This window comes from Ictidomys tridecemlineatus, chromosome 10 (assembly GCF_052094955.1).
Source record: "Ictidomys tridecemlineatus isolate mIctTri1 chromosome 10, mIctTri1.hap1, whole genome shotgun sequence".
Taxonomy (NCBI): Eukaryota; Metazoa; Chordata; class Mammalia; order Rodentia; family Sciuridae; genus Ictidomys; species Ictidomys tridecemlineatus.
The window spans coordinates 54,082,839-54,110,138 of record NC_135486.1 but is presented as its reverse complement, the minus strand read 5'-3'; the positions used below and the strand labels follow the sequence as shown (position 1 = coordinate 54,110,138).

At 39.7% G+C, this 27,300-nt stretch overlaps 1 protein-coding gene across 2 annotated transcripts in view; it reads left to right on the top strand.

Annotated features, from left to right (window-relative positions):
* Nucleotides 1–27,300, top strand: part of Kif26b (kinesin family member 26B) — a 483,473-nt gene that overhangs the window by 394,732 nt on the left and 61,441 nt on the right. For both annotated transcript variants that reach the window (XM_040278703.2, XM_078022950.1), the window contains 2 exons: nucleotides 221–404; nucleotides 16,135–16,294. In XM_040278703.2, the coding sequence (XP_040134637.2) occupies nucleotides 221–404; nucleotides 16,135–16,294 (344 nt within the window). The remainder of the gene's footprint in view (nucleotides 1–220; nucleotides 405–16,134; nucleotides 16,295–27,300) is intronic.

The following is a 27,300-nucleotide window of genomic DNA, read 5'->3' as shown; positions in this document are numbered from 1 at the left end:
AAGTGTGCTCAATATTAATTTGCAGAAATAAATTAATTAAACTGAGAATTGCACAAGAATACCGGGCCTAGTTCCGGAATGACTTTTGACCTTCGAGAGGGATGTGGCTTTACTAGGTACAGTGGACAGCAACTGAATGGAGCAGTTAACACCCAGGCATGAGGGACAGGCAAGCCCTCCATCAGCTTGCAGCCCCAGCTCTTGGCTTTGTGTCTTCTAGCTGCAGAACCAGAGTGAGCTGAGGGCCCCCACTGCAGAGAAGGCGGCTTTCTTCCTGGATGCTGCCATTGCTTCCCGTCGGAGCAATCAGCAGGACTGCGATGAAGATGACCACCGCAACTCCCACATGCTCTTCACCCTGCACATCTACCAGTACCGGATGGAGAAGAGCGGGAAAGGCGGAAGTAAGTGCCTGTCTCCCTCCCGCCCCTCCTCATCAGCTCTCACACCAGCAGACACCTTCCTCCAGGGCCATCATGACCTTTTCTTTTTTTTTTAATTAAAAAAAATTTTTTAGTTGTAGATGGACACAGTACCTTTATTCTATTTATTTATTTTTATATATGGTACTGAGGATCAAACCCAATGCCTCACTGTGCTAGGCAAGCACTCTACCACTGAGCCACAACCCCAGCCCCCATGACCTTTTCTTAATAGAATGACACCAACATGGAGTGATTTGTAATTCAGGATAATTGTAGAGTCTGGGCTGAAGTTCACTTTTGAATTGTCCAGGGGCAAAAAGGTTTGCTTTGCTAAAGATAATTTACCAATGTGATTGCCATGGGCATGTAAAAGAAGAAACTTAAGCACAACAACTGCTTGCTGAATAGTATCTTTCTGTTTATAAAACTGAAGGTGCTCATCACAAAAGGCCAACATTTGGCCACCAGCACACCCTGGCAATATGCCATTCATTGTTAACTTGAGTCTACTCCATGGATTTAAATAGTCTGTAAATCAGACTTTGGAATAACTAACCAGACAGTGGTTGCCTCCCTCAGGCAGGATCCCATCAGTAACGTTTCATTGTAAAAACACAGCTATTCTGCTAGGACCCCAATGCTGTGGTTCCCAGTCCCTTCATGGCTACTTTGTCAAAGCTGGCACTTGGTTTTGGTGTATTTCTCCGTCCTTGCCCTTCAGTGGCATCTACTTGAAGTTCACCAGATTTGAGTGCCAGGGTTCAAATGAGTGTCATAGTGGAAGAAGGTGGGAGATCTTGGACCACAGGCAAAGTGGTCCCTTGACCTCACTGGGTTTCCTAAAACAAGTTGTGAGTTGGGCATGGTGGTACACTCTTGTAATCCCAGTGACTGAGGAGTCTGAGGCAAGAGGATCACAAGTTCAAAGCTAGCCTCAGCCATTTAGCAGGGCCTTAAGAAACTTATTGAGACCCTGTCTCAAAATTGAAAAATAAAAAGAACTGGAGATGTAGCTCAATGGAAAAGCACTCCTGGGTTAAATCTTCAGTACCCTCCCCCCCAAAACAAACAAACAAAAACAAATTATGGGCCACGAGGCTTGGCCCAGCCAGACAGCGGTTTCCTTATCAGTCTACCATTGATAAGGAAACACTACCAACTGGCTCTTAGTGTTCCCTGATTGATTGTCCCAAGGACACTGGATGCCAGAAAAGCAAACAAACAAAAGAAACCTCTTAAATTCAGAAAATAATCCTAGCCTGGAAATTATAAATAAAATTGACTAAAACAGAGGCAATCAACACATCTATTCTAGATGAAACTTGGAATTAAGGTATCCAACAGGGATCTGTGGAGAGGGTCCTTGATTTCTCCCCAGGTCTTCTTGTTGCCTGAAAGATATGAAAACCAGTAGTCCTGGAGCCACTATTGCCCCCTCTCCCCGCATCTCAGTGTCTCCACTGACCCGTCCGTGTTCTGCCACTATCCCTACTCCTTGGCTCTTATTTTTAAAATTAAGGTTTACTGAGGTATAATTTATATATAGTGAAACTTACCCTTTTTATGTGTCTTGAGTTGAGTTTTGGCAAATATGTAACCACAACCAGTACCAAAATACAAAAGAATGCCACGTCAAGTTCCCGCTTTCTCTTTGTAGTCAGCTCCTTGCCCCTGTCTCAGTCTCCTGGCAACCACTGACTTGGACTTTCATGTTTGTAGTTTGGTTTTTATCAATAATAGCATATGAATGGAATCATGTGACCCATAACGTGGCCTTTTGTGCCTGAGATACATCTGTGTTGCTGCATGAATCAGGTGATCACTTATCTTCCTTGCTGTCTGCTTCTTTAACTGGTTTAGAGATTTGTCCTCTGTACCCATCCCCAGGAATAAATGAAACTACCCTCACCCAGGGCTGGAGTTCCACTAACCAAGGTTACCCTTTATAGCTCTGAAAATCAACCTTGAGCTATTGCTGCCCAAGGGGTCCAGAGATATTGGCTCTGATTTGCAGTGCATTGGGCACCCCAGGAAGGTGGGCTGTTAGCAGAAGACCAGACTTCTCTTGACAGCTCAGAAAGATGAGAAGGATTTGACTGGGACAGAGCAGAATATGCCGAGGGGGACTCTTTCAGGAAAGATGAGTTCAGTTTCAGAGCACTTAACATTTGTAAGGAAGGAAACAAGGGATTAGGAGAAGGGTAAGAAGATCTAGACCTTGGAAATCCACCACAAAATTGAATGCACGTTTCTCCTAACAATCTGGGAACTGGCTTTACATCCTGCCTTCACTGTTATTTCTGGTTAATGTCTTAGCAGAGTGAATGTGAGAGTCTGAAAAATGTTTATTTCTTCAAAGTAGCTGTCAAAAATAATAAAAATAATAATAGCCTGCTGTGGGTTCTTGTGTTTTCAGCAAAGAATATCTGAATCTCTTTGGGAGCCAATAGCTCCCAAATGCACCGAGCAGAAAATCCTAGAGGGAGGGACAACCCCCACTCTTCTATGTTACACACCAAACTGGGGGTGGGGGGATGGCTCTGTTTTCAGTTTTTCACTTTTTAATTTTTTTGTTCTGCTTTCAATTTGGAATCTGAGAGTAGGGGAAAATATTGTGAAACAATGAAACAGTTAAAATATCTCAAGTGTAAGGTCCTGAAATTCAGTTTCCACAAAGCTTTGGTGGAAGAAGTTTCCTAAATCGAAAGTGCCTCTCCAAATTGGTACCTAGCAAACCTAGGCATTTATTAAATATTTAACATGAAATTCATCTTCTTCCTAATTTTAAATTGTGAGAAGAATTGCTTTTAAATAATAAATTCAGGTTAAAGGAAAAGGCAAATACCATTAATGGCTTCCAAAAACCTCTTTTAGGTACTTTCTAAAGTTGCAATAGAGGAGAATCGAGAAGGGGCAAGAGTCCAGGCTGCTGGGGGTTATGCCTCAGAAGAATCTGGGGTTCACCTCCTACCTGCCAGAGCATCCAGCTCCTCCAGAGGGAAGGGATCTGGGCCACAAAACCCACAGCCTCTCAGCCCACAGCTCGCTTAACTTTATTAAATATGCACGTTTAAAATATAATGAAAAGATTTGAAGTGTTGTTTAAAATGGAAATTTTGTTTACTTATATATAAGCAATAATCCCTGTGGACTTGGCAGGCAAAACTCAATTAAGAGAAAGTTTATTAATTAGTCACCCTGCAGGGAAGCAGGAAGCAGAGCTCGCTCGCTTCTGCTATTAACCAGGCCGTTAGAATATCAGAGACCTGTGCTGCAAGAAGAGAAGACACCCTGTGATTATATGTACCTGAATCTTATACACATATAAGTAGAGAGACAAATGTTTTACACATTTCCAGTCAAGATCAAATGAACATTCTTTGTTGATGTATCACTGTTTTGCAGATAGCATTCTGCTAGACTCAAAACAGCTGCCTGGTTTACAAGGTTTGGGGATCATTGGTGAAGCTGATTCTTTTTTTTTTAGAGAGAGAGAGAGAGAATTTTTTAATATTTATTTTTTAGTTTTCGGCGGACACAACATCTTTGTTGGTATGTGGTGCTGAGGATCGAACCCGGACCGCACACATGCCAGGTGAGCGCGCTACCACTTGAGCCACATCCCCAGCCTAAAGGCTGATTCTTTACCCATCATAGAGGTCTCGCCCTTCTAAATCTGTAATGGTTTGAAAGCCTCCTTGGAAATTTGCTTTGGTCAGCTTTTCAATGCTGTGAACAAAATACCTGACAAGAACAACTTAGAAGAGGGAAAATGTGTTTGAGGCTCATGGTTTCAGAGGTCTCAGTTCATAGATGGCAAACTCCATTGCTTTGGGCCCAGGGTGAGATAGCATATCATGGGGAAGGGCCCAGAGGAGGAAAGCTGTCAGTTCATGGCAGGCTCAGGAAGCAGAGCAAGAGAAAGGGGGAGGATTCACAAGGAAGATGAACCCTTCCAGGTGACTCTCCTTCTCAGTGACCCACCTCCTCCAGCCATGTCCCACCTACCTTAGTTACCACCCAGTCAGTCCATTCACACTAGGATGAACTGAGTAGGTTACAACTCTCATAATCTGATCATTTCATCTCTGAATATTCCTGCATGGACACCGGAGCTTTGGGGGGACACCTCATACCCAAACCATAACAGAATTCAAGTATTGGGGAAGAGATCCCCTAATGATCAGACAGCTCTCCTGTTAGTAATGGGTGTTAGGCATCTAAAGCAAGATAGTACTATAATGCTTCAGAGTAATATGTCAGTGAAACACAAATTTGCCTATTGTGCTGATAAAGATGGTCTTTAAAAGCATCACTTTAATGAGTAAGCTAAGCTTGCAAGCAACTCCTGCCCAGCATCCAGAATGACATTAGGTATCTGATGTATTTTTATATTCTATTGCTCTGAGGAGGCCAATGTGGGCTGGGCTGGCTGAATGTGCACACAGAAAGGAGTGTAAGTGAATTTGGGTGTGTCTGTATCTCCACTTATCCATTTATAAGTCTGATCACACCATTTCTTTCATCTCAGTTTTCTTTTGACAACGAGCCTCTCTTTCTTTATGTGTCATGGAATGGTTTGAATCAGCATGCCCTCTCCAGGGCTGTGTGTTTGATATGACTTTAAAGACATTATTTGGTCTTCAGATGGGGAAAAGGAGTCTAGGAAAGAATCTGGCTTCCAACAGGGTCGGAGCTGGGCGTCTGCTGTCCCTAGCAGCATAGCCCTGGGCAACAAGGCCATCCCTCCACTGCAGGGCTGCCATCTCCCTCCTGGTCAATAGTGAGGTGATAGTTCTGTATGTTAAGATTTGCGTAATAGAATTTTATAAAACTTTCACTAGGAGACAATGTTCTGAACCACACGGCCTGGAATCATGGTACCCTCTCGTGGCCTTCCCATCACCCAGCAGTTCTGAATCTTCTAAGCCCCCTGTTCCTGCCAATCATTTTCAGTAGATAAGCAATGTCCTACTCCCTGAGAGGATAGAGTTAACCTGGCATATTCTCTCAACTCTTCTCCTTTCAGCTTCAAAATCTCCTGGTCCCTGTGCCTCAGTTCCTCTCCTACTCCTTTCCCACTGTGTGTCACCCATCTCCTGGGGGCCTTTCTCCCATCCCTGTGGCCTCTTCTGGGACTTTCCCAACTGGGACCTTCGCAATTGTCTTTTCATGCTCATATTTTAAATTTCTCCTACCATCAAAGAAGGGAGCGAGGAAAGAAAAGGAAAGAAACAACAACAACAAAAACCCATAAAACTTGTCTCTACCCTACTTCCTCCTTGAGCCGTCTCCTTCATGAAGTCTCCAGATCCTCCTCACTGTGTAGTCTCTTCCTCCTTTGAATTCCATAGCCGTTTGGGGGGCGTTATGCTTTTGCTGACTTACCTTACATCTTCATCAATCGTGTCCTGGGCTGAGCCCCATTAGGCTCCGTGCTCCCTGAGAACAGAGGCCCCTGTTCTTCATCTTTGGTCCCCACAATGCCGGTCTCGTGTTGGCACCTCAGTGCGCCCTGCTCAGGTGTTGAGTGCAGAGGGGTGAGAGCTGAATTTTAAAACCCGAGTGTCTCTGTGGTCTAGTGTAGCTTGCTTCAGAAAGGGAAAGAGGATTATTAATTACCTTTCATGTAAACAGATGGTGTAAGAAGCCTCTTATGCCACAAAATAGGGAGTTGGTCAGTTCATTGTGAAAGTTGGAGGGAAAACACACAAAATGACTCATGTAAGAAACATCGGAACTTCAATGTGTATTTTTCCATCCACAAATGACATAGGGCCATGACTTTCTCTTTGAGATGAATGTTCAACATTAAGCTCTGACTTTCATGAACCATAATCCTATGAGCACTCTAGTTTGGGCTTTAAATGTCTTCAAAGAGATTTAAGAACTTTAAAGACATTTGTGCAATGAACTGGATGTAGACCATTGTCTAGATTCTTAGAACTTTTCCTCTCTACAATTTCTCACTCATACCTAATTCACCATCTATTTTGTTAAAAAATCATTTTTATCACATCTTTCCAAAGCACTGAATTTAGCTTCTATAGAAACATTGACTATTTACAGATCCATTTTTTGATTTACATAGTATTTTATTATATTTTTATTTATAATAAATACAAGTGGCAAAAGTAGGTTTAGGAGGAAATGTAGTTGACCTACTGATAAGTAGACAGCTTATTTTTTTTGGAGCAAGTTTTTAGACAAGCTGGACAAACGATCCCTGCTAGCTCCAAGCTTTCAGCATGCCTCAGAAGTCAGGCAGTGTGTCCTACAAGGTGATTGAAGAGCTCAGACAGCCTGGTAAGGCAGTGGTTCTCAAACTCTGGTACATTATGACCACCTGGAGAACTTTGTAAGGAACCCCAATGCCAGTGCTGCTCTCCAGTCCAATTAAATTAGAAAGCCTAGGAGGGGGAGCCAGCCATTAATATTTCTTCCACTGTGCTACAAAATTTGAAATCACTCTGTTAAGGGAAGGTGAGTTTAAGAGAGTTTTCCAGCCAGGCATGACAGTAATGGCACCTGTAATTGCAGTGACTTGGGAGGCCAAGACAGGAGGGTCATAAGTTCTGAGGCCAGCCTCAGCAACTTAATGAGACCATGTCTCAAAATAAAAAATACCAAGGACTGAGGATGTGGCTCAGTGGTAAAGTGCCCCTGGGTTCAATCCCCAGTATGGAGGAAAAAGAAAAGATTAAGAAAGGAAAGAAGGGAGGAAAGGAAAAAGAATTAAAAAAAAAAAAACCAAAAAAACCAGCTCTACATGCTATGTAGTTAGTTTTGTATTTTCATCTTAGCCTCAGCACTAGTTTTTAGTGGGATCTCAGGGTGATTTATTTAACATCTGTGAACCTCAGTTTTCTCATCTATATCATGGGGCTAATTCCTGCATTACAAGGTTATTGTAGAGATTAAGTGATACTAGGAGAATGTAGCATTTCCTGGGACCCACCAGCCCTCCATAAAGCACTTCTCAGGAGTGGGTAAAATTAGTATATTGCTTCCTGTGGAAAAAAATAAAGCATGTGGGTCATCTGGTTTGGTCTAAATCTAGGCTTAAATATAAATAACAGATTATTCAAGGCAGACCGAGTTTTGTTCCTTTAACCCTAAGACCTTGACCACAAATCTGGATGAGGAACCTGCTTCTCACCTGCTATTAATTATCACCTATTTCATTCACTTGTGTAGAACTACTTTTTCCCCAGCCACTTGCAGTGATATAAATTCTTGATGACAGCAAATGGCCTGTGTCACTCACCTTTCCCCAGTCCAGGTCAAGCTCCATGTGTGAAATTTGGAATGCTGTGACTACCAGAACTCCAGCGGGTAGATTTTCCATTGTGTTAGTGTGACTTTTGTTTTGAGTCATGCAGGTATAATTATAGGTATTTTATAATATTCTTCAGCACCTTCTAAACTGTGCCTTTTGTTCTCTGTGTTCTATTTTACTACATGCACATTATGCGTTTCATTCCATTACATCAAATGGACTATTAGAGTCTGAAAGACCAAATTGGTCTCTGTCTTTGCCCTTTAATCTGAGGCATGTGTGGAATATCTGAGCTTCTCCTGTCTATATAATTAGGCTGCAAAACAGATGGCATTTTGCTTTTAAAAGAAAACTATTTCCCCAGCACAATGCCATGACCCAATCTTGCATGATATGAAATAGGATAAAAGAGAAGTAACAAATCTTTCCTTTTAAGGGGTTGCCCTGGGTATAGTTGAAGATGAACAAAATTAACTTCTCTATTGTAAAAAATTCTTTGCCATAGATGTACCAGAGTGGCTGTAGAGCCTGAGTGGCAAAGCTATGCCCTCCACACACATTCATCACCTTTTATCCCAGTACTAATGTGGAAGGTGAGGGAGAGGTGGGATGGAGGAGGTTAGGGTTAGACCTGGTTCCCCAGTGTTCTTGTTCTGCAGCATGAGCAGTGCCATGCTCTCCTGCATCAGTGCTGTCATTTGAGTTCTTCTTGCAGATGTGCAGGCACCCAGACACTGCAGAGGTGCTGCCCACGTGTCCTGTAGATGTAGCCACCAAGACCCAGACGCACCCATGTCCCACTCCTGCCTGAGCTTCTCTTCCAGCATCTTTCATAACCCAGCTCTTTGGCCATTTCCTTTCCTCCCTCTTGCCCCTAATTACCTGGCCTCCACAACAGCTTTGGAAGTTTCCACTTGTACCTTCTGTACAGAAGCAACAGATAAGATGATGTGAGCTGGGCCACCTGGAAAGGTAGGCATCCAGGGGCCTGGGAGCAAGCGGGAGGAAAGGAAATGGCCAAGGAGCTGGGTCATATGCAGGGTTAGAATAAAGAGCACAGGTAGAACCTTGTTTGAAAGCAGCTCTACCACTGGCTGCATGAGCATGCCCATTAAGCATTAATCAGATATACTTGAGGTATAATAAACTGCAGATATTTAACTTGTACAATTTGATAATCGTATGTGTATGCCCATGAAACCATTGCCATATGAAGATAATGAACATACCTATCGCCCCAAACATTTCTGCAACACCCTGTAATCCTTCCCTCAACTCTTCCTCCTCTTCCCCATCCCCAGGCAACTGCTGATCTGCTTTGTTTTTATACATTAGTTTTCATTTTCTTGAATTGTATATAAATATAATCATATTGAAACTCTGTATTCTTTTGTGTGGCTTCTTTCACTTAGTGCAATTATTTTTGAGATTCAGTCATTTTATTGCCCCTACCAATAGTGTACTTATTTGTATTTCTGAAGAGTGGTCCATAGTCTAGATGCACCATAGTTTGCCTGCTCATTCACCTGTTGATGGGCATTTGTATTGTTTTCAGCTTGGGACAAATGAAAGAACTGTGAGCATTCACATATAGTCTGTATATACATTTCTTTGGGGGAGAAGGAGTAAATATCTAGAACTGGAAAGGCTGAATCATATAATAAATGTATGCATAACTTTTTAAGAAATTGCTGAATAGTTCCCAAAGTGGTTGAACTATTTTATATCCCCACATGAGAGTTCCAGTTCCTCCACATTCTTACCAATGTGTGGTATGGCCAGTCTTTACAATTTTTGCCTTTTTACATGAAAGTATCTCCTTGTGATTTTAAGTTGCATATGATTAATGACCAACAATGCTGAACATCTTTCCATGTGCCCGTTTGGTATCCCTACATCTCTTCTGGTAAAGTGTATTCACATCTTTCACCCTTCCTTAAATTTAATTGTTTTTCTTATAAATTCTGAATACATGTCCTTTATCAGATATAAGTTTTACAAATATTTTCTTCCAGTCTCACTCACAGCATCTTTCCAAGAGCCAAAATACTCATTTTTGATGAAGTCCAATGTACGTGTATGCTCTTTTATGAACTGTTTTTTGGTGATATAGCTAAGAAATCTTTGCCTAACCTAATCAAAAAGATTTCCTATCATGCTATCTTCTAGAATAAATTTTAGGTTTTATATTAAGTCTTTGATCCATTTTTAATTTTTGTATATTGCACAACATATGGACTTAAGTTGCTTTCATCTTTTTTTTTGGTTTTTGTGCATACTTTTGCATTTGAATATGTAATTACTCTAGTACCATTGGCCTTAAAAACTATCTTTTCTTTACTACATTACCTTTGTCAAAAATTATTTCTCAGGGCTGTGGTGTGGCTCAGGTAGAACACTTGCCTTGCATGCATGAGGCACTGGGTTTTATCCTCAGCGCCACATAAATATAAAAAAAGATATTGTGTCCATGTATAACTAAAAAATAAGTATTTTTTAAAAGAATTATTTCTCCACATTTTTGTGTCTCTCTGGACTTCTGTTATGTTTCATTTACCTATTTGTCTATCTTACATCAATACCACACTAATTTTAACTATGGTAGGTAGGTTTATAATAAGTCTGAAAGTAGTGCTAGTTTCTCAACTTGGTATTTTCTAAAGTTATTTTGGCTATTCTAGGTTTCTTGAATGTCCATGTAAATTTTTATATAAATAGATTTTATAAAAGCATTTTCTAACCCAAAAGCCTGCTGGGATTCTGATTAGGATTGTGCTGACTCTCTAGATCAGTTTGGAGAAATTGATTTCTAAATAATATTGAGTCTTCTGACCTGTGAGCACAATATCTCTCTTTAGCTTTTTAGGTCTTTGATAATTTCTCTTGAGAATGTTTTAATGTACAGGTCTTATTTTTTATCAGATTTGTTTCTATTTCATATTTAAGGCTATTGCAAATGGTATTTTTAAATTACAATTTCTAGCTGTTCATTATTATTACATAAATTTATAACGGACTTCTGTCTCTTCATCTTCTATCCTGCAACCTTATTAAATTTATGTATTAGATCTAGTATCTTTTTCCGCCAATACAGACATTAGGCTTCTTCAAGTCTAGATCTTTTTCTTGGCTTGTTATATCAGCTAGGGCTTCCAGTATAATGCTGAATAATAATGGTACAAATAGATATCCTTGTCTTGCTCCTGATTAAAGGGAAAACATTTAGTCTTTTACCATTAAGCATGATGTTAGCTGTAGGGTTTTTATCAGACTGAAGATGTTGTCTTCTATTTATATATTGCTAAGAAATTTTCTCACGAATGGACATTGGATTTTAGTAAATGCTTTTTTTTAATGTAATGAGAGAATCACATATTTTTCCCCTCTAGTTTGTTAATATGGTAAGTTATAATGATAGGTTAATTTTACTTAGTAACCAACCTTACATTTGTGGTATAAACCCCAGTTTCTCATAGTGTAAAATCTTTTTTATATGTTGCTAAATACAACTTTTAAAATATGATTCTCTAGAAACTTCTCTAGATCTTGGTCTACAGTTTTGTGTGTGTGTGTGTGTGTGTGTGTGTGTGTGTGTGTGTGTGTGTGTGTGTATGTATGTGTAGGTTTTTGGTGTCAGGAGAATCTTCGTCTCATAGTATACCTTTGGAAGTATTCCCTCCTATTTCATTTTCAGGAAGAGTTTGAATAGAATTGGTATTATTTCTTCTTTAAATGTTGGTAGAATTCACCAGTTTGTCCATCTGATCCTGAAAGTTTCCATTTGTGGACTGGTGTTAACTGTAGATTCTATTTCATTAATGGATACAGGGCTATTTATTTATATTTTCTAATATTCTTTGGTATTTTGTATCTTTCAAGAAATTTGCCCATTCTTCCACGTTGTCTAATTGAGTGAGTACTATTTCTTTCTTATCCTTCTGAAACCCTTAGAAACTATAGATGAGCCCCTCTCCCTCATTCCTGCGCTGACAGTTCAGGTCTTCTTTCCACATCAGTTGTGCTAGGTAGAGATTCATCAATTTCATTGTTCTCAAAGAACCAGCTTTCGGTTTCAGTGATTTTTCTCCATTAATTTATGGTTTTCTATTTCATTGATTTCTGGCTTTTTGTTAATTATGTCCTTTCTGCTATTTATTTTTTCTTTAATTTGCTCATCTTTTTCTAATTTCTTGAGGTGGAAGTTGAAATCATTGATTTTGAGACCTCCTGTTATATTTCATATAGGCATAAAATGCTATAAATTTTTCCCCAAGTCCATCTTTAGGGAAAGCTAACAAATTTAGACATGTTGCATCTTCATTTTATTCACTTAAAAACAGTTTTTAAGTTCCATTTTGTTGTCTTCTTTGGCCATCAGTTATTTGGCTGAGTTGTTGAGTTTCAAAATATTGGGGGATTTTCCAGTTACCTTTCTACAGTCACTGCTCATGTCGTCCCATTGTGTCACAGAACACACTGAGTAATGTGAATCCTTTAAAATTTATTTAGATCTGTTTTATGGACCAGAATATGGTAGATATTGGGAAATGTTTTATGTACCCTTTAAAAGAATGTGTATTCTGCTGTTGAGTGTTACATAAAGGACAAGTTGTTCAAATCTAATCTTGACTAGTTTTCAGTCTACTAGTTATATCAGTTATTGAGAAATGGTATTTGAATTCTCCAACTATAATTATCTATTTCTTCCTGTGGTTCTATCAGGAAGACATTCATATATTTGAACATCTGCTCTTAGGTACATAAACAGTTTGTGTCCTGGCCTCTTGCTTGCCCTCCTTGTCATTATGAAAGGTTCCTCTTTGCCTCACAGAACATTTTTTTTTTTTGTCTTCAGTCTCCTTTGTCTGATACTGGTGTATCCACTCCACTCTCTTATGGTTAATGTTTGCTTTTCCTTTACTTATGCATTTAATCTACTGCTTATTTATATTTGAAGTGCATTTCTTTATAGGAAGCGTATAATAAAATCACACATTTTTATTTGTCTGACAATTTCTCCCTTTTAATAAGAGTATGCAGACTATTTATACTTAATGTGATTATTGATAAGGTTTTATGCAAAGTACTGCTTTTCTATGTTTTCCATTTGTCTCATTTGTTCTTTGTTCTTTTCTTTTCATCTGTCACCTCTTGGATTTATTAAACACTTTTAGTGATTTTGCTGTATGTCTCTTTTTGGTTTATTAGCTGTAACTCTTTGTTTTTAGTGCTATTTAGGGTTTGTAGTGTTATTGTTAAGTTGCTGCCATCTCTTCTCCAGTGATGTTACACCACTTGGTGTATAGAATAAGAACCTTACATTAGTATACTTCCATTTCTCCACCCAGATCTTTGTTCTATTGTTGTCAAAATTTTTTAACTTTACATATATTGTTTTAGTCAGTTTTTTCATTGCTGTGACCCAAAGATCTTGTAAGAACAGTATAGAGGAGGAGAAGTTTATTTTGGCTCATGGTGTCAGAGGTTCAGTCCATGGTGAATCAACTCCATAGCTCAGGGCCCAAAGTGAGGCAGAACTTCATGGCAGAAGGGCATGGAGGAGAAAAGCAGCTTAGGACGTGACAGCCAGGAAGAAGAGAGAGCCCTGCTCACTAAGGACAAAATATAAGCCCCAAAGGAACACCCCCATACTTCCTCCAACCTTATCCTACCAGTCTATAATTACTGCTCAGTTAACTCATCTCTACGTATTCATCACAGATTAGGTTGGGCCTCTCATAATCCAATCAATTTACCGGATCTTGCATTGTCTCACACATGAATTTTTGGGGGACACACCTCATCTGTAAAACATTTGGATTTATCTTGGTGGCTGCTAGATATTTTTGAACCTTGTAAATATCCTTAAGCTCTGTTTGAAGAAATTGATTATTTGGAAATAGTTTGATCCTTAATGGTCTTGCTTTTAATGTTTGTTAAATGGAACCAGGTCTGTGCTCAATCCAGTACTACTAAGTGTCTCCCATTACTGAAGCAAGACCCTTCTGAGTACTCTACCTAATATCCTTTATGATTTTTAACACTGTTTATTTATTTATTTTTTTGTGGTGCTGGGGATTGAACCCAGGGCCTTGAGCATGGGAGGCAAGCACTCTACCAACTGAGCTATATCCCCAGCCCAATAATTACCTTGTAAAGAGATTTAATAATAATAAAAAATATGTATTTAACCATGTGCTTATTCCCAAATCTTTTTGTCTTTTGTGGGTATGCCTTTGGTGAATTCTATTAGCTTTTTAAAGTCTGGAAATGTCTTTATTTTCCTTTTGTTTTGAAGTGATCCTTTTTATGGGTATATACTTTGAGTTTGACAATTTGTAGTACTTTAAAAATATTGCTGCACCATCCTCTCACTTGTATTATTTTCAGTGAGAAATGTGCCATCATACTTATCATTGTTCCTTTGTATATAATATGTTTTTGTTCCTCAGGCTGTTTTTACAGTTTTTCTCTTGATCATTGGTTTTGAGCAATGTGATTATGATGTGCCTTGCTGTAGTTTTCTTCATGTTTCTTGTGCTTGGAGCTGATTGAGATTCTCAGATCTGTGGGTTTATGATTTTAATCAAATTTATGGAAGTTTTAGCCATTATTTCTTTAAGTATTTCATCTGTAACACACTCTGTCTCCCTCAGGAATTCCAGTTACATATATTTGGATACTTGAAATACTCTTTTTCTTGTCTACCTGTTTTTTGTTTGTTTTTAACCTTTAAATTCTCTCTGTGTATTTCCTTTTGAAGAATTTATATTGCTAAATCTTCAAATTTACTCATCTTTCCTTTTGCAATATCTAATCTGCTACTCTATCCCGTATGTTTTTCATCTCACACATTACAGTGTTCATCTCTAGGGGTTCATTTTGTCTTTTTAAAAATACATACCCTATGTCTCTGCTTAACTTTTTGAACATTTGAAATAAGTTTTAATGACTGTTTTAATAGCTCTCTCTGTCAATTCTAACACCTATGCTCATTCTGGGTTGGTTTCAATTATCCCTTCATTATAAATCTCATTTCCCTGCTTCCTTGTATGCCTAGTTTTTATTTTTTATTAGGTGTCAGACATTTGGATTTACCTTGTTGGCGGCTAGATATTTTTGAACCTTGTAAAATTCTTAAGCTCTGTTTGAGGATGTAGTTGATTACTTGGAAATGGTTTGATCCTTAATGGTTTTGCTTTTAATATTTGTTAGATGGAATCAGGTCTGTGCTCAATCTAGCACTAAATGTCCCTCATTACTGAAGCAAGACCCTTCTAAGTACTCTACCTAATATCCTTTGAATATTGAGGTTTCCCAGGCTGGCTGGTGGGAGAAAAACAGTTTTTGCAGCCTTGTGCACTATAACCTCTATTCTCTTCAGATGGTCAGTTCCCTGGCTGTGGGTACTTTCCTCATATGCATTTGCTGATCAGTACTCAGTTGAATACACAAGGGACCTTCTCTAAGTCTCTAGAGTTCTCTCCTTTCCAACTGTCCAGTAAACTATTGCCTTGGCCTCCCCTCTGTCCTCAACTCAGGGAGTCCACTAGGTTCCACCTGAGTCCCCTCTCCCTGAGCCATACCTGGAAACTCTCTCAAAGCAATATGCTGAGATATAGGTAGTATTTGCCTTGCTCAGCTCCCCATTTCTCAGGGACCATTGTTCTTTGCTGCTTGATGTCTAATGTCTTACAAACAGTTCTTTTATACATGTTGTTCATTTTTTGGTTGTTTCAAATAAGAGAACCAATCTGGTCCTTGTTATTTCTTCTAAGCCAGAAGCAGAAATACTCATGGGCAAATTTTCCAATTTTTCTGAGTTTTATGTTGTCATCTATAGAAAAGGATAATAGTATTTTATTTATAATTTTACCATGAAAACTGAATGAGACTGTGGTTTGTGAAGTACCTGGCAATTGGCAGATGCTCAGCAAATATTTGGGTCTTCACTCTCTCTATACCTAATTCTTACTTCTTCTGGATTTTACTTGGGTTATCAACGTGATTCATGGCTGAACTTTGGGTTCAATGATCAACTAAAGTAGACAATCACTTGTGGGCCAATAAGATTTTAACGTGATGGGTTTCAGAATTCTGCTATCCAGAGGACATTGAGGTATAAACCTTTTTTCTCTTTTAATTAGACATTTTCTTTTCCTAAAACCTCATCCAATCCAACCTGCTAGAATTATTCATTTGTTTATAGTATGAATATCAGGTTTTGGAAGGTCAGTGATTGAAATAGACAGAATTTAAGAGGACCAGTGCTATTTGTAATCCAGTATAATTTTGTTAGGATTTCCACTAGATCATGAATGTCAACCTTTTCTTTCCCCTTTTCTTCTCAGATTTCCCAAAGAACTGCATGAAGAAGTGTTTGCTGTAACTCACTTATTCTCCCTTCTTTTTGCTTCTCTCCCACCATAGTGTCTGGAGGTCGCAGTCGCCTGCATCTCATTGATCTTGGCAGCTGTGTGAAAGCTCTTAGCAAAAATCGAGAAGGAGGTTCAGGGCTGTGCCTCTCATTGTCTGCACTGGGCAATGTCATCCTCGCTCTGGTCAATGGCAGCAAACACATCCCATACAAGTAAGTGATTATTCTATTTGAATAATAAGTGTGGTAAACATGGAACCAGAGCTGGGTGTGGGACACTTAGTCCAATTGCTATCTAGGGAGAAGTGTGGTACAGAGGGACAGTCTGTACTAAATTACTAGTTCAGAGCCATGGATCAGCATTAGCTAACCATTGTATAATGTATCATCTTCCAAATTGGAGAGTTTTAGAAATACTTAAAACTAACTTTAGGTTACTCAGAGAAAATAGGACATTATCTCAGTGGAGGCCTCCAGTTACAATGACTATTTGTGGATTGTTGTCACCATTGTGTTGATGTGTATATTTAATAGTGATGTGAGCAACTGGCTGAAGATTGGCTTGTCTTTTCGTTAAGACTAACAGATTAAACCAATAAAAATACAGATACCCAGTTACATTTGGATTCCAGATAAACAAATAATTTTTTTGTATAAGTATGCCTCCCCCACCATTATTGTATGGATACTATAGGAATTTTATGTATTATCTGGCATCCCTACTTAGCAGACTTTGTAAGGTTTGGGGATTTACCCAGCACTATTCCTTGCGAATGTTTGTTCCACATATCATTTTCTTCCTCTCTTTCTGCTATTGCTCCAAGATGATGAAATTAGAGCCACTCCTATGTCTGGCATAGCCATGGACTTTCCATATCATCTATGCTCATAAATGACCCAGCTCAACCACCCCTCACCACCATCACCTAGCTCACCTTTGCCACTGGACAATGTGGTGGGGTGATAGATGCTCCACTGGCTATCCAGGCCTCTGACAATGCCCATTTGTGCCTCTTACTTGTTATAAGAACCTTTTGTAATGATTAAATGAGGGTTATAGTTGTATATCTTGTCTATATCACAGGAATATAAGACTCAGAATGATATAAGATTAGTATATGAAAGTTTTTTGGTAGAATTTAGAACACTATAGTAAATAACCAATAATAATAATAATAATAATAAGGCTATCCTTATCTATTTAAATGGAAATATTACCTACTTTAGAGAGTTGCCATAAATAAAAATATATGGAATCAATTTTTAATCTATAAAAATTCTACAAAATTCAAGTTATTGTATAGGAGGAAAAAAGATAAATCAAGCAGCTTGTTCTGTAGTAACTGAGATTCAGGCTGAGTCCTTGAGTTCTCCTTCCCTCTGTCCTAAGTGGATATAAGACCCACTAAAAACACTGTGATTTTATTCTCTACTAGGAGGACCATTACTAAATAGATCTTATAGAAGCTTAAATAGTAATTATATTCTGGTCTATCACAATTCTTAAAATTTGGAATCCTACTTAATGAACCCAGAAATAGTTTTCCCAAGACATTGTAAGGCTTGGTTTTCCCAAGTCATTAAAAAAAATTCAAGTTAAGTTTTATAAAGTTTCATTTCTGTCATTTCTGCTGTTAAACAAACTCGATTTGTGAGTTCAAAAAAAAAAAAAAGGAAGGAAGGAAGGAAGATCTGGAGAGGGATGTCAAGTCTAGAGAACTTAGAAGGTAATTAAGGAGGTCCTTGTTGGTTTCTATAAAATGAGAATCATGTCCGCAAATATAATAACAATAGATCATGATGGAGATGAAATTCAAGATACCACCTTATGAGGTCACTGTTATGTATTTTATATTGCTCACATAGTTTTTAAAGAGAGACATGTCTTTATGATTTCAATAAATACTTGTTGAATTGATGGTGGGAAGGATGAATGAATATACACAAATGAAATTATTTTTAATTTAGATAAAGTAACTTCCTTATGGTTACAGTTAGGTTTTACTGTAAACAAATAGGGAAACATTAAGATTTATTTTATTACTAGTTTAAAGTCTCTTGTTAAATTAAACATATTTTTAACATCAGCTAGCCTTAACAACCAGCCACCTGCCCTCTTAGAAGGAGGAGTATGAAACCACCCCACTCCCCACTCCCTGCAGGCATCTGTCAGCTCAATTCCAGGAGTTCCCTTCCTTCTGTTCTGCATCCAGAGTAATGATCATAGTGTTTCTATGGGTATGTGAAGCATAGACTTAACATAAATGCTGTGTCTGCAGGAGACACAGTGATGGAGTTATCTCCTGGCATCAGGATAACTGGTGGAATCCTTGGTCTCCAGGCACACACTTCTATCAGCTGTCCTTTCTCTACCTAACTTACATCACTAAGAGCTTGTTGAGCAGCCAGGCACACACTTCTATCAGCTGTCCTTTCTCTACCTAACTTACATCACCAAGAGCTTGTTGAGCAGCCCATTGATGAGTTATGGTAGCATGGCAGCCTCACAAGCCAGCCAGCAATGTCTTTCCCAAAACACCTATTAGCTAGTACATTTGTTCTTTCATTCCTCCGTCCTTACTACCCTCCCTTGGTCCTTAATACCCTCCCTAGGTCCTTACAGTCCATTGTTATTTATAAGCTTTGAAAGATCTTTGCCATAACATTTTCTCAGATTCTCAGCCATAGCATTTATTCAATATTTGGTGTCTGCACATTGTATTTGCAAAGTGATTAATCAACTAGAAACTATCCTCTTTCAGGGCACAGAAAGATAAGACAAAGATTTACTCAAATCACCTAGCCAGTTGGTGGCAGGATCAAACTGCATCACTTTTCACAGTTTCAGAGACCTTGGCAGCTCTGAGCCCACGTGGCTGACCTGCTCCCCCTTTTCATCAAGCTCTATAATATATTAGCTGCCTTGCTCTGCACAGCAGGGGTATCCGGCACAGCAGGATGGCCCAGATTTCTTTTATCAATTCCATCAGTGCTCTGAAGCCACATTATGCAGCATTTTGTTAGCATACTAAACACCTTTCAGGGTGTCAAACTTAGTCTTTGCATTGGTTCCTTCGAAAGGGGAAGTTTCTTACCCATATAGTTTCTTCTTGTTCTGGAGGGGAAAAAAAACCCAGAAAATCAAACTCATATCTTTTACCCTCCCCCACCCAACCAAAACACAAAAATCCCACTGCTTCTTCATTTGTCACCCTAGACAACTCTGTACTTGGAACCTGCATTACTAGCGCTTGCTTCTGGGAAATTAACTGGAATGTGCACAGAGGGGATATAGCCTGTCTTCATTTCTCTTCATCACTGTACCAGACGATTTGTCATGTGAGCAAGCCGGAAAGTGAGTTTGGATTCATTACCCATCCCAGTGCTCCCACAGGCACCCTGGATGTGCCCTGAATGGTTCTGACTTTGCAAATGATATTGCCTTTGCAAATGACAGATGCAGGCGTGGAACAGGCTCCCAACCTCAGTCATTACACAGCACGGGCTTGCTGGCCAATCCCAAAGCCATAAATCAATCCTAAATGGTGACACTATTCAGAAAGGCATGCAGGGAAGTCAGGGAGACCACCAAAGACTCCAACCCCCTAGTCAGTTCTGCACTGACAGGCTGCACAAATTACTCTCTAACTTTGGGGAAACCTCATGACCAGGAAAATCTGTCCTTGTCCTGAGCATTTTGACAGCACATTTGCAAATTTCCTTCAGGCTCATTCATTACGGTTGTTTGCTATTCCTTACCACTTCTTGGGCAACAAGGTGCTAGGAGTCTTCCCATTTGACGAATTAAAAAAATAAATTAAAATAAACAGGGGCATTGACATGAATTCTTATGCCATAGACCAGTGTCCTAGGTCCACACCATTAGGTTTGATCCCCAGAAGGGCCACTGCAAGAAAGTATCAGGGTGAGCTTAGCTTTATCAAAAATGCTGCTGTGGGGCTGGGGTTGTGGCTCATTGATGCAGCGATTGCCTAGTATTCGTGAGGCACGGGGTTCTATCCCTGATACCACATAAAAATAAAAACAAATAAAATAAAGGTATATAAAAAAATACTACTATGTCCCAGTTCTTCTGAAGGCTAACCACAACTTAATTCTCTCAAAATAGAATTTCTGGTCCTTTTTAGATGTTGTTTTATGAAGGGTGTAAACCCTTAGGAAGCATATCCTTCACATCGTGACACTTCAGGCCCTATTTACTCCATTTGGAAAAACAATTGCTTTAGTAGGTCTCATAATCTGATACTGAGCAGGGAGCTGCTGCCCAGCTCACACAGAAGCCAATTCTCTGGCACCTGGTTTTTAAAAAAAAAGAAAAAACTTTTTATTGAAGTTTAACTGTCAAGTGGACAGGAAATTTAAAAAAAAGAAAGCTTTTCTCATCTGTTGATGGTTGGTAGCAGGGGAGTTCATGGGAAGGAAGAGGGGAGAAGCTGCTTGTTGGTTGAATGATGAGAGGGAGAAGTTTTAGGTGTTTTTTCTTTTTTCACTGCAGTGCTGGTGATGACCCCAGAGCCTCATAGAAGCTATGCAAGTGCTCTATCACTGAGCTACTGAGACAGACCTGCAGCCCAGTTTTAGGTTTTATTTTGTTTTGCATAGGGTGGATGGTCATTGTGCCCTGTCACAGGTCTCAGGGGAGTTATGCTCTATTGAGGGGTCTTTGCACTTGTGATATCTAGAGGCCATTGACCCTATGAGCTGGCTGCTTCTTTTCATGTCTGTTCTTGAAAAGCCTATTTCAAACAGTCCTTGAGTGAATTCTGAGAGCTTTTCCCAAAAGACAACATAAGGACTTTGTTACTTAAGGAATTTATGTCTGGGTGTGTCTAAGCCTTAACTGATTTCAAATCTGTTTGCTTATTTGCCAACAGGATGCTCACACTCTTGTTTCTAAATAACAGATATTTGATAATATTTGGCTCCCATTTAATAAGACATCATGGAAAATGACTCTGTGACCCTCTCATGTTGTGTCTGTGGGACATGCTCTTCCCAGGCAACTTACAAAATGGTACTGCATAACCATCCCGTGATGTAAGTGATGCTCAGTTCCCCTCTTTTATGGGTTTGGTCTGTGGTGCAGACCAGAGTCCTAATCTTTGTTTGTTTAGATCAGTCACAGACGTGCTTTGGGCCCAGGCAGCTGTGCTGACTTCACCTCCTTCTCTCCGTGGTCCAGTAACTTCGAGAAAGCACGCAGAGCCTAAGGCAGTCTATTGTCATGAGCTTCAGACTGTAAGCAAACACTACCCGCAGCAGAAACCTCCATCCCGCCAGAGCAATAAGGATGTCCTTGCCCAGCTCTGTAATGGGAACACTTTTCCTCCAAAGGCTTTAGTGAGGGGTCAGGAACCAGGTCGTATGTAAGAACACAGCAGCTTCCATAGCGCAGCAATTCACTCAAACCAGCAGGTAGCACTAGAAACTGTAGATTCAGGTCAGTTACTCCAAGGAAATGACATTTTATCACAAAGGCAGCTTTTTCAAAATGTTAACAGCTCTTCAGCACGAGATGGTATACACCTGCAGCAGCAAGCCTAAATTCCCAGGATGCTTTTCAGGATGCTCCTCTCTGAAGCATGCAGGTGGTCCTCTGCCTTGCCATGGAGAAACACCTCCTCCTAGTATCCATTTAGCTTTTGGGATCAGCTGTGCACCTTCAGAACTGGAAACCTACTCAGGTCTAAAGACTGGAGAAAAGTGGCTCAAGGCTACTATTAGCTACAACCTTCAGTTCCCTTGGCTCCAAAGACCTGTCCCTCTGGACTTGATTATTTACATGTACCATGAAATTAAATTGATATTTACCAGAAAAATACAAATACTCGTTCTCCAAACCTACTTAAGATAGCATGAGGTGGGCAGAAACTCTGTGCAAGAATCTTCATGTATGAGGCAGACACACACACGTGCCTATTTAGCCTCCTTTAAATGTACATTAATGTTAGATTATCTCTTTTTGATTTACAGAGAGAACATCAATTTAGAACTATTTGCACAAACTCTAGATATCAGTTTATAGAATTCCCTGTTTAGAAATAAAATAACCAAAGCCTCAGGTTGCCAGGCAACTGCAGCAACGATAATTCTTAGCATTGCTGCTCCAAAAACACTCATTTTTGTATATTTTAATGACAGGATGAAGAGAGAATGAGCTCAGAATGTCACTGGGACACAGAAGTCCCATTTTTAATGAAATTTTTAGCATTCTCACTTTCTTTTATTGTCACCTCATAGCTGTTTGCTTCCCTGGCCAGTGGTATTTTCATATTTAATTATGGAAATTTCCAAAGATTGTTATTACTTTCATAACAATCCAAGCAGTAATTGTCAGTAAATTAACTGCCTGGCTCATTCTCTGCAAGTCAGTCCTGGAGCAATGGCACCATTTGGGAATCCACTGGGGTCACATGACCACCAGTGGGTTCAGGCGTGGGTTGTTGAACCCCTGGTTTGACAGGCGAACTACACAGGTCATCCTTTTTGTTCTCAGGAGCACTATTCTTTCACTGAATTGGGAGCAGAATAATAGGCCCCCAACTCAAACAGAACCTCTGGGCAGCAAGTCACCATGGCTTGTCTTTTTCTCTGTCTACCACAGCTGGTCCCTATTCGATAATGTGACATGACAGTCTGAGGACTGGATCAGGAGACATCTTCATTTCCCTTTTGGCTTTTCGTGTTTATTTTTCTTTAGTGCCATTTATGAGGTTACTAATCAACGTCTTTTCTTTCTAGATTCTAAACCAGCTATCCAATAGATATAAGAGTGTGTCTGGAATAAAACCCCATGTTCTCTTAATCCTATCAGAGTAAGAGACTTCTTTCTGCCCCTCCATGTACAGATCCAGGAACTTGGGAAAGGGAAAAATTAGGTTGGCAGAATAGCCACACCCAAACCTCAAGGGAGGTTGAGGTGTAGGCGGAAAGAGACAGACAGTTGAGTTTGGCTGTACATGCTCGGGGTTGTATTTACCACCCTCAGCAGTAAGATTTTTTTTTTTTTTCTGTGAGAAGAGATAACTAAAAAGGCATCAAGAAAAGGGGAAATTTTTTCTTGATCTTTCCAACAGAATAGAGGTTCCTAACTTAAAGACTTGCTGAATCATAAGGAGAAGGAGGTAACTGTATCCAGTATTTATTTTCTGTTTTTTCTTAACTTAGAAAATTGAGCTCCACGGAAGGGTTACTTCTTGATGTGACCAAAATGATAACAGTCCATAGTCATTGTTCTCTTACAGTGTACCAGAAGCTATTCAAAAGGTTTTATGGATATTGAATTCTGACAACTATCCAGGACACAGGTACCATGATGGTCATTCTCATATTCCAGATGGGGAAACTGAGACACAGAGAAATGGAGTTACTTGTCCAAGTTTATACAGCTAGAACAGAGCTACCTCCTGCCTCCCAATATCATTGCTACTCAATACAGTGTCTAGAATGTTGTTGGTACTTAATCGATACTTGTCTAAATAACAAATGAGGCATGACCAAAATTTAAATGTGACCTTGATTGTAAGTGAAAGCATAGATCCACCAGGTGGAAGCAATGGTGGCCGGTTTGAGGAGATGATTCAGGTCAGTCTCCTGGTCTTGCCTGTTTCTGTGAGTGCCAAGCTGGGACCGACTGCCAGGTACTTATGAAAGTGAGGAACATGAAATAAAGACGATAAAAGAGGAAAAGGAAATCTCCCACTCAGGGCCCAATCACTTACCTGGACTGAATCAGAAATATTAAATAAGCATGTTGGAATCAAGGAGACTCTTCTGACCTAGAGCTTGTGCTCGGTTTCAAGAGAGAAGGTTAGAAAGTGGGGCTCCAGTCAACCTCATCAAGTGGCCATCAATGGAACCTAGTATTCTGAGTATCATATACTGGGAACCCCAACAGAGGAACTCAATAAATCTCAGCTATTTTCTCTAATCTATTTTTTTTTAAATTAATCTTTCTCATTTAAGAGCCTAAAAGCTTATGGAGTCTTTTTACATCCCCCATTATTGGAAAAACTGAATTATTCTATAATTACAGGACCCCCACCCACAAAGCCCTCCTGCTTTACCTGGCCAGTGGCTCCAGCAGGAAAAAAAAAAGAAAAAATGACCATTTCCCACACTGGAGAAGTGGGCACTGGGCACAGCCGGCTGATAAGACAGTTTCCATCTCTCCCCTCCACGGGTGGCGGTGTCCATTAGGGGTGTCGAGGTGTTCCTCAGTGAACAGACAGCTGTCAGTTGGAGAGGTTATCACCCAGGCTGTGTCTGAAGCTTTGCTGAGTACAGGCAAGGTAGGGAAGGGATAAGGGAGAGGTGAGAATGACGGCAGGGCTGTCAGAGTGTGAGATAGTGAGCTTCCGCAAACATTTGGCTAATAATAGAAGCTTTGGGAATGTCCACAGTCAGCAGATTAACATAGTCAATCTCCCAATAGGAATTTGTGAACGTTCTTCAGACTGAGCTCCCAAAGAAGTAGGTGGAGTTGAATAGCTGTGGTTTCTAAAAGAGCTGGATTGCGACCTGGGTCAGGGGAGCCGCCGTTGAGCTGAGGCCAGGGCATGGGGATTCTAGCAAGGGCGCCATTGCTGACCTCTGTATACTCCAAGACTCTCCCTGAGCTTTTCATGTCTCCACCAGCAAAATCAGAGTCCTCATTCTTACTTATCCACCTCCGAAACACATCATAGGTCCCACTGAGACAATGTCTGTGAGCCTCTTTAAAGAAGAGGCAAAAGGATAATCGTTTTAACATTTGCTTTTTGCCTTTGACTTCAAAGACAAAGAGATAATTGTTTCAATGTGTTCTGAAATGTTATAAGCCAGATTAATCTGGCAGTCTCATATTTTTCATGCATTCATTGACTTAAGAAGTGTGTATCTCTTTTAGCCAAGTATATTATAATTTTCTTTTATTAAAATAGAACACTCATGAGTGGGGTTATGGCTCAATGGTAGAGTGCTTGCCTAGTATGTGTGAGACACTGGATTCAATTCTCAGCACCACATATAAATAGATGAATAAAATAAAGATCCATCAACAACTAAAAATATATCTAATTTTTTTTAAAAATGTAATCCTCATGTATTTATATAATCTTTTTTTAGTTATAGATGAATAAAATATCTTTATTTTATTTATTTTTTTATGTGATGCTGAGGATCGATCCCAGTGCCTCACGCATGCGAGGCAAGTGCTCTACCACTGAGCCACAACCCCAACCCCCTGATTCATATATTTTCAATCTTATTCCTGTATAAGACTGAAATAACAATTTAAAGAGGCCTGTTACTCCACCCTGCATGAGTCCTTTGGGTGTGAAAATGTGCCAGGGATTAGGGGTCAGATGCTGCTGAACTTCCAGTTGTGTTTGTATATCCCACTGACTGGGGCATGATTCAAATATTTTTAATGACACATTTTTTTTTTCATAGACTATGGCCTTTAAATTTAAGCCAAGTACTTCTCAGGTGCCTTGCCAGATCTGTTAATATGTAATGAAAGTAAAGTAAAATCTTACCTGTGTTGGATGTAATAAGAGACAAGTTTCTTCCAGTGACATTTTCAGGGATAACTCGGGTGATACAGATTTTACCTTTCACTTTATATCCCTCGTGGTTCATTAAATGTAACTCCATGATTCACGGAGCTCAATGCTGCTCTGATTAGCAAGGAGCATTCTGGACCAAAGGAACTAGTTGAGGAATTTAAGGAACTGATTCCATCAAGTCCAACCAAGGCTACAAGACATACACAGAAATTCCATTTGAGAAATATAGAGCAGAAATAAAAGTTATTGTGTCCATTTACTCATGTCACGCACTTGTTCATTTGAAAATATTTATCAGGACCCTACAGTATACAAGGCACTGGGACCACAGCAAATGATTTCCACTCATGGCAACTTACAATATAACAGCGATACAGATATTAAACACTCAAGTGCAATGCCTGGTCACATGGGCATACCAGCCAAAGAAGGAAGGGAAAGAAGGGGCCTGGAGAGGAAGGACCCTCAAGGACTGTAGTAAAGTCTTCCTGGACAGAGTGGGTGACTCCCGTTCTCTGTTTACTGTACTCACCCACTCACCCGTACTCATCCCTTTCCCTCTTTCCCCATACTCCATCCTTTCAAGGTCTGAGCCATTCACAACGCTCTGCCATTCACTGTGTTGATGTAGAGATTGCCTGACACAAATCATGATAAACTACTGAGCCAAATGCAAGACTCTGAATCCAAAGCTAATTGTTATCTTTAATGATAACTAATCATCATATCACAAGTCACTTTGTTACCAGAAAGAAAACAGCCAAAGGAGGAGGGCTTTGAGTTAGTTTGGGCCAGTGCACAGAAAGCCCAAGATGCCCTTGGGCACCCCGAGTGCTGCGTAATTACTCAAGGATAGCTTGATTTAGGCACAATTAGGCATTTGAAGGGATGGAGCATACAAATGAGTTAGGGCTTAATTCATTTAGAAACTGTCTTGAACATTAATAGAGCTTCAATCAGATTATCCAACCATAAATTCTCACCTGTTTTACCACTGGTTCAGGCTCAATTGAGCATTAATAGATTTTTTTTGGTCCATGCAAATGAGGTGATAATTCATTCTGTGTGTAATTGAACACTTTTCAGATAGTTATACTTGAGGAGCAGTTAAGTTGTACCAAATTGTCTAATGTACCTAGGAACTCTAACTAAAATAGAGCTGGATTTCATTTCAATATAATAAAGAGACATCCAGGGAAATAAAGATCGTTATAGTAAATTTGTTACTAGATCAAGGAATACTAGACTTTAAGAGACTTGCAAATATTCACCCTTTAAGGGCAATGACCATAGTTACATTTTTGCTTGTCTTTCACATCCTTGCCTCTCCTAGTCCTTACCAGTGAGATCAAGTGAATCCGTGTCCAGGTTTGGGGCCTCCCATTTATAAGCATACGTTTCCTAGCTTTGTGTCCTGACATGCCAGTTTTTCTAAGGGTTAATGTGTCAGCCCTTTAAAAACCAAGTCAGCATTTTCATTCAAACCATTTATCAAGTTTATTTCTCCCAGTAGACCTTGCCGTACCTGAGCCCAACACCAACATCCCATGTTAGGGACTAATTGCAATTGTCATTTGCACTATAGGGTATTCTCATGTTGTTTCCTGAACAAAATTCACTGTTCCTTTTCATAATGACACATGCTACATC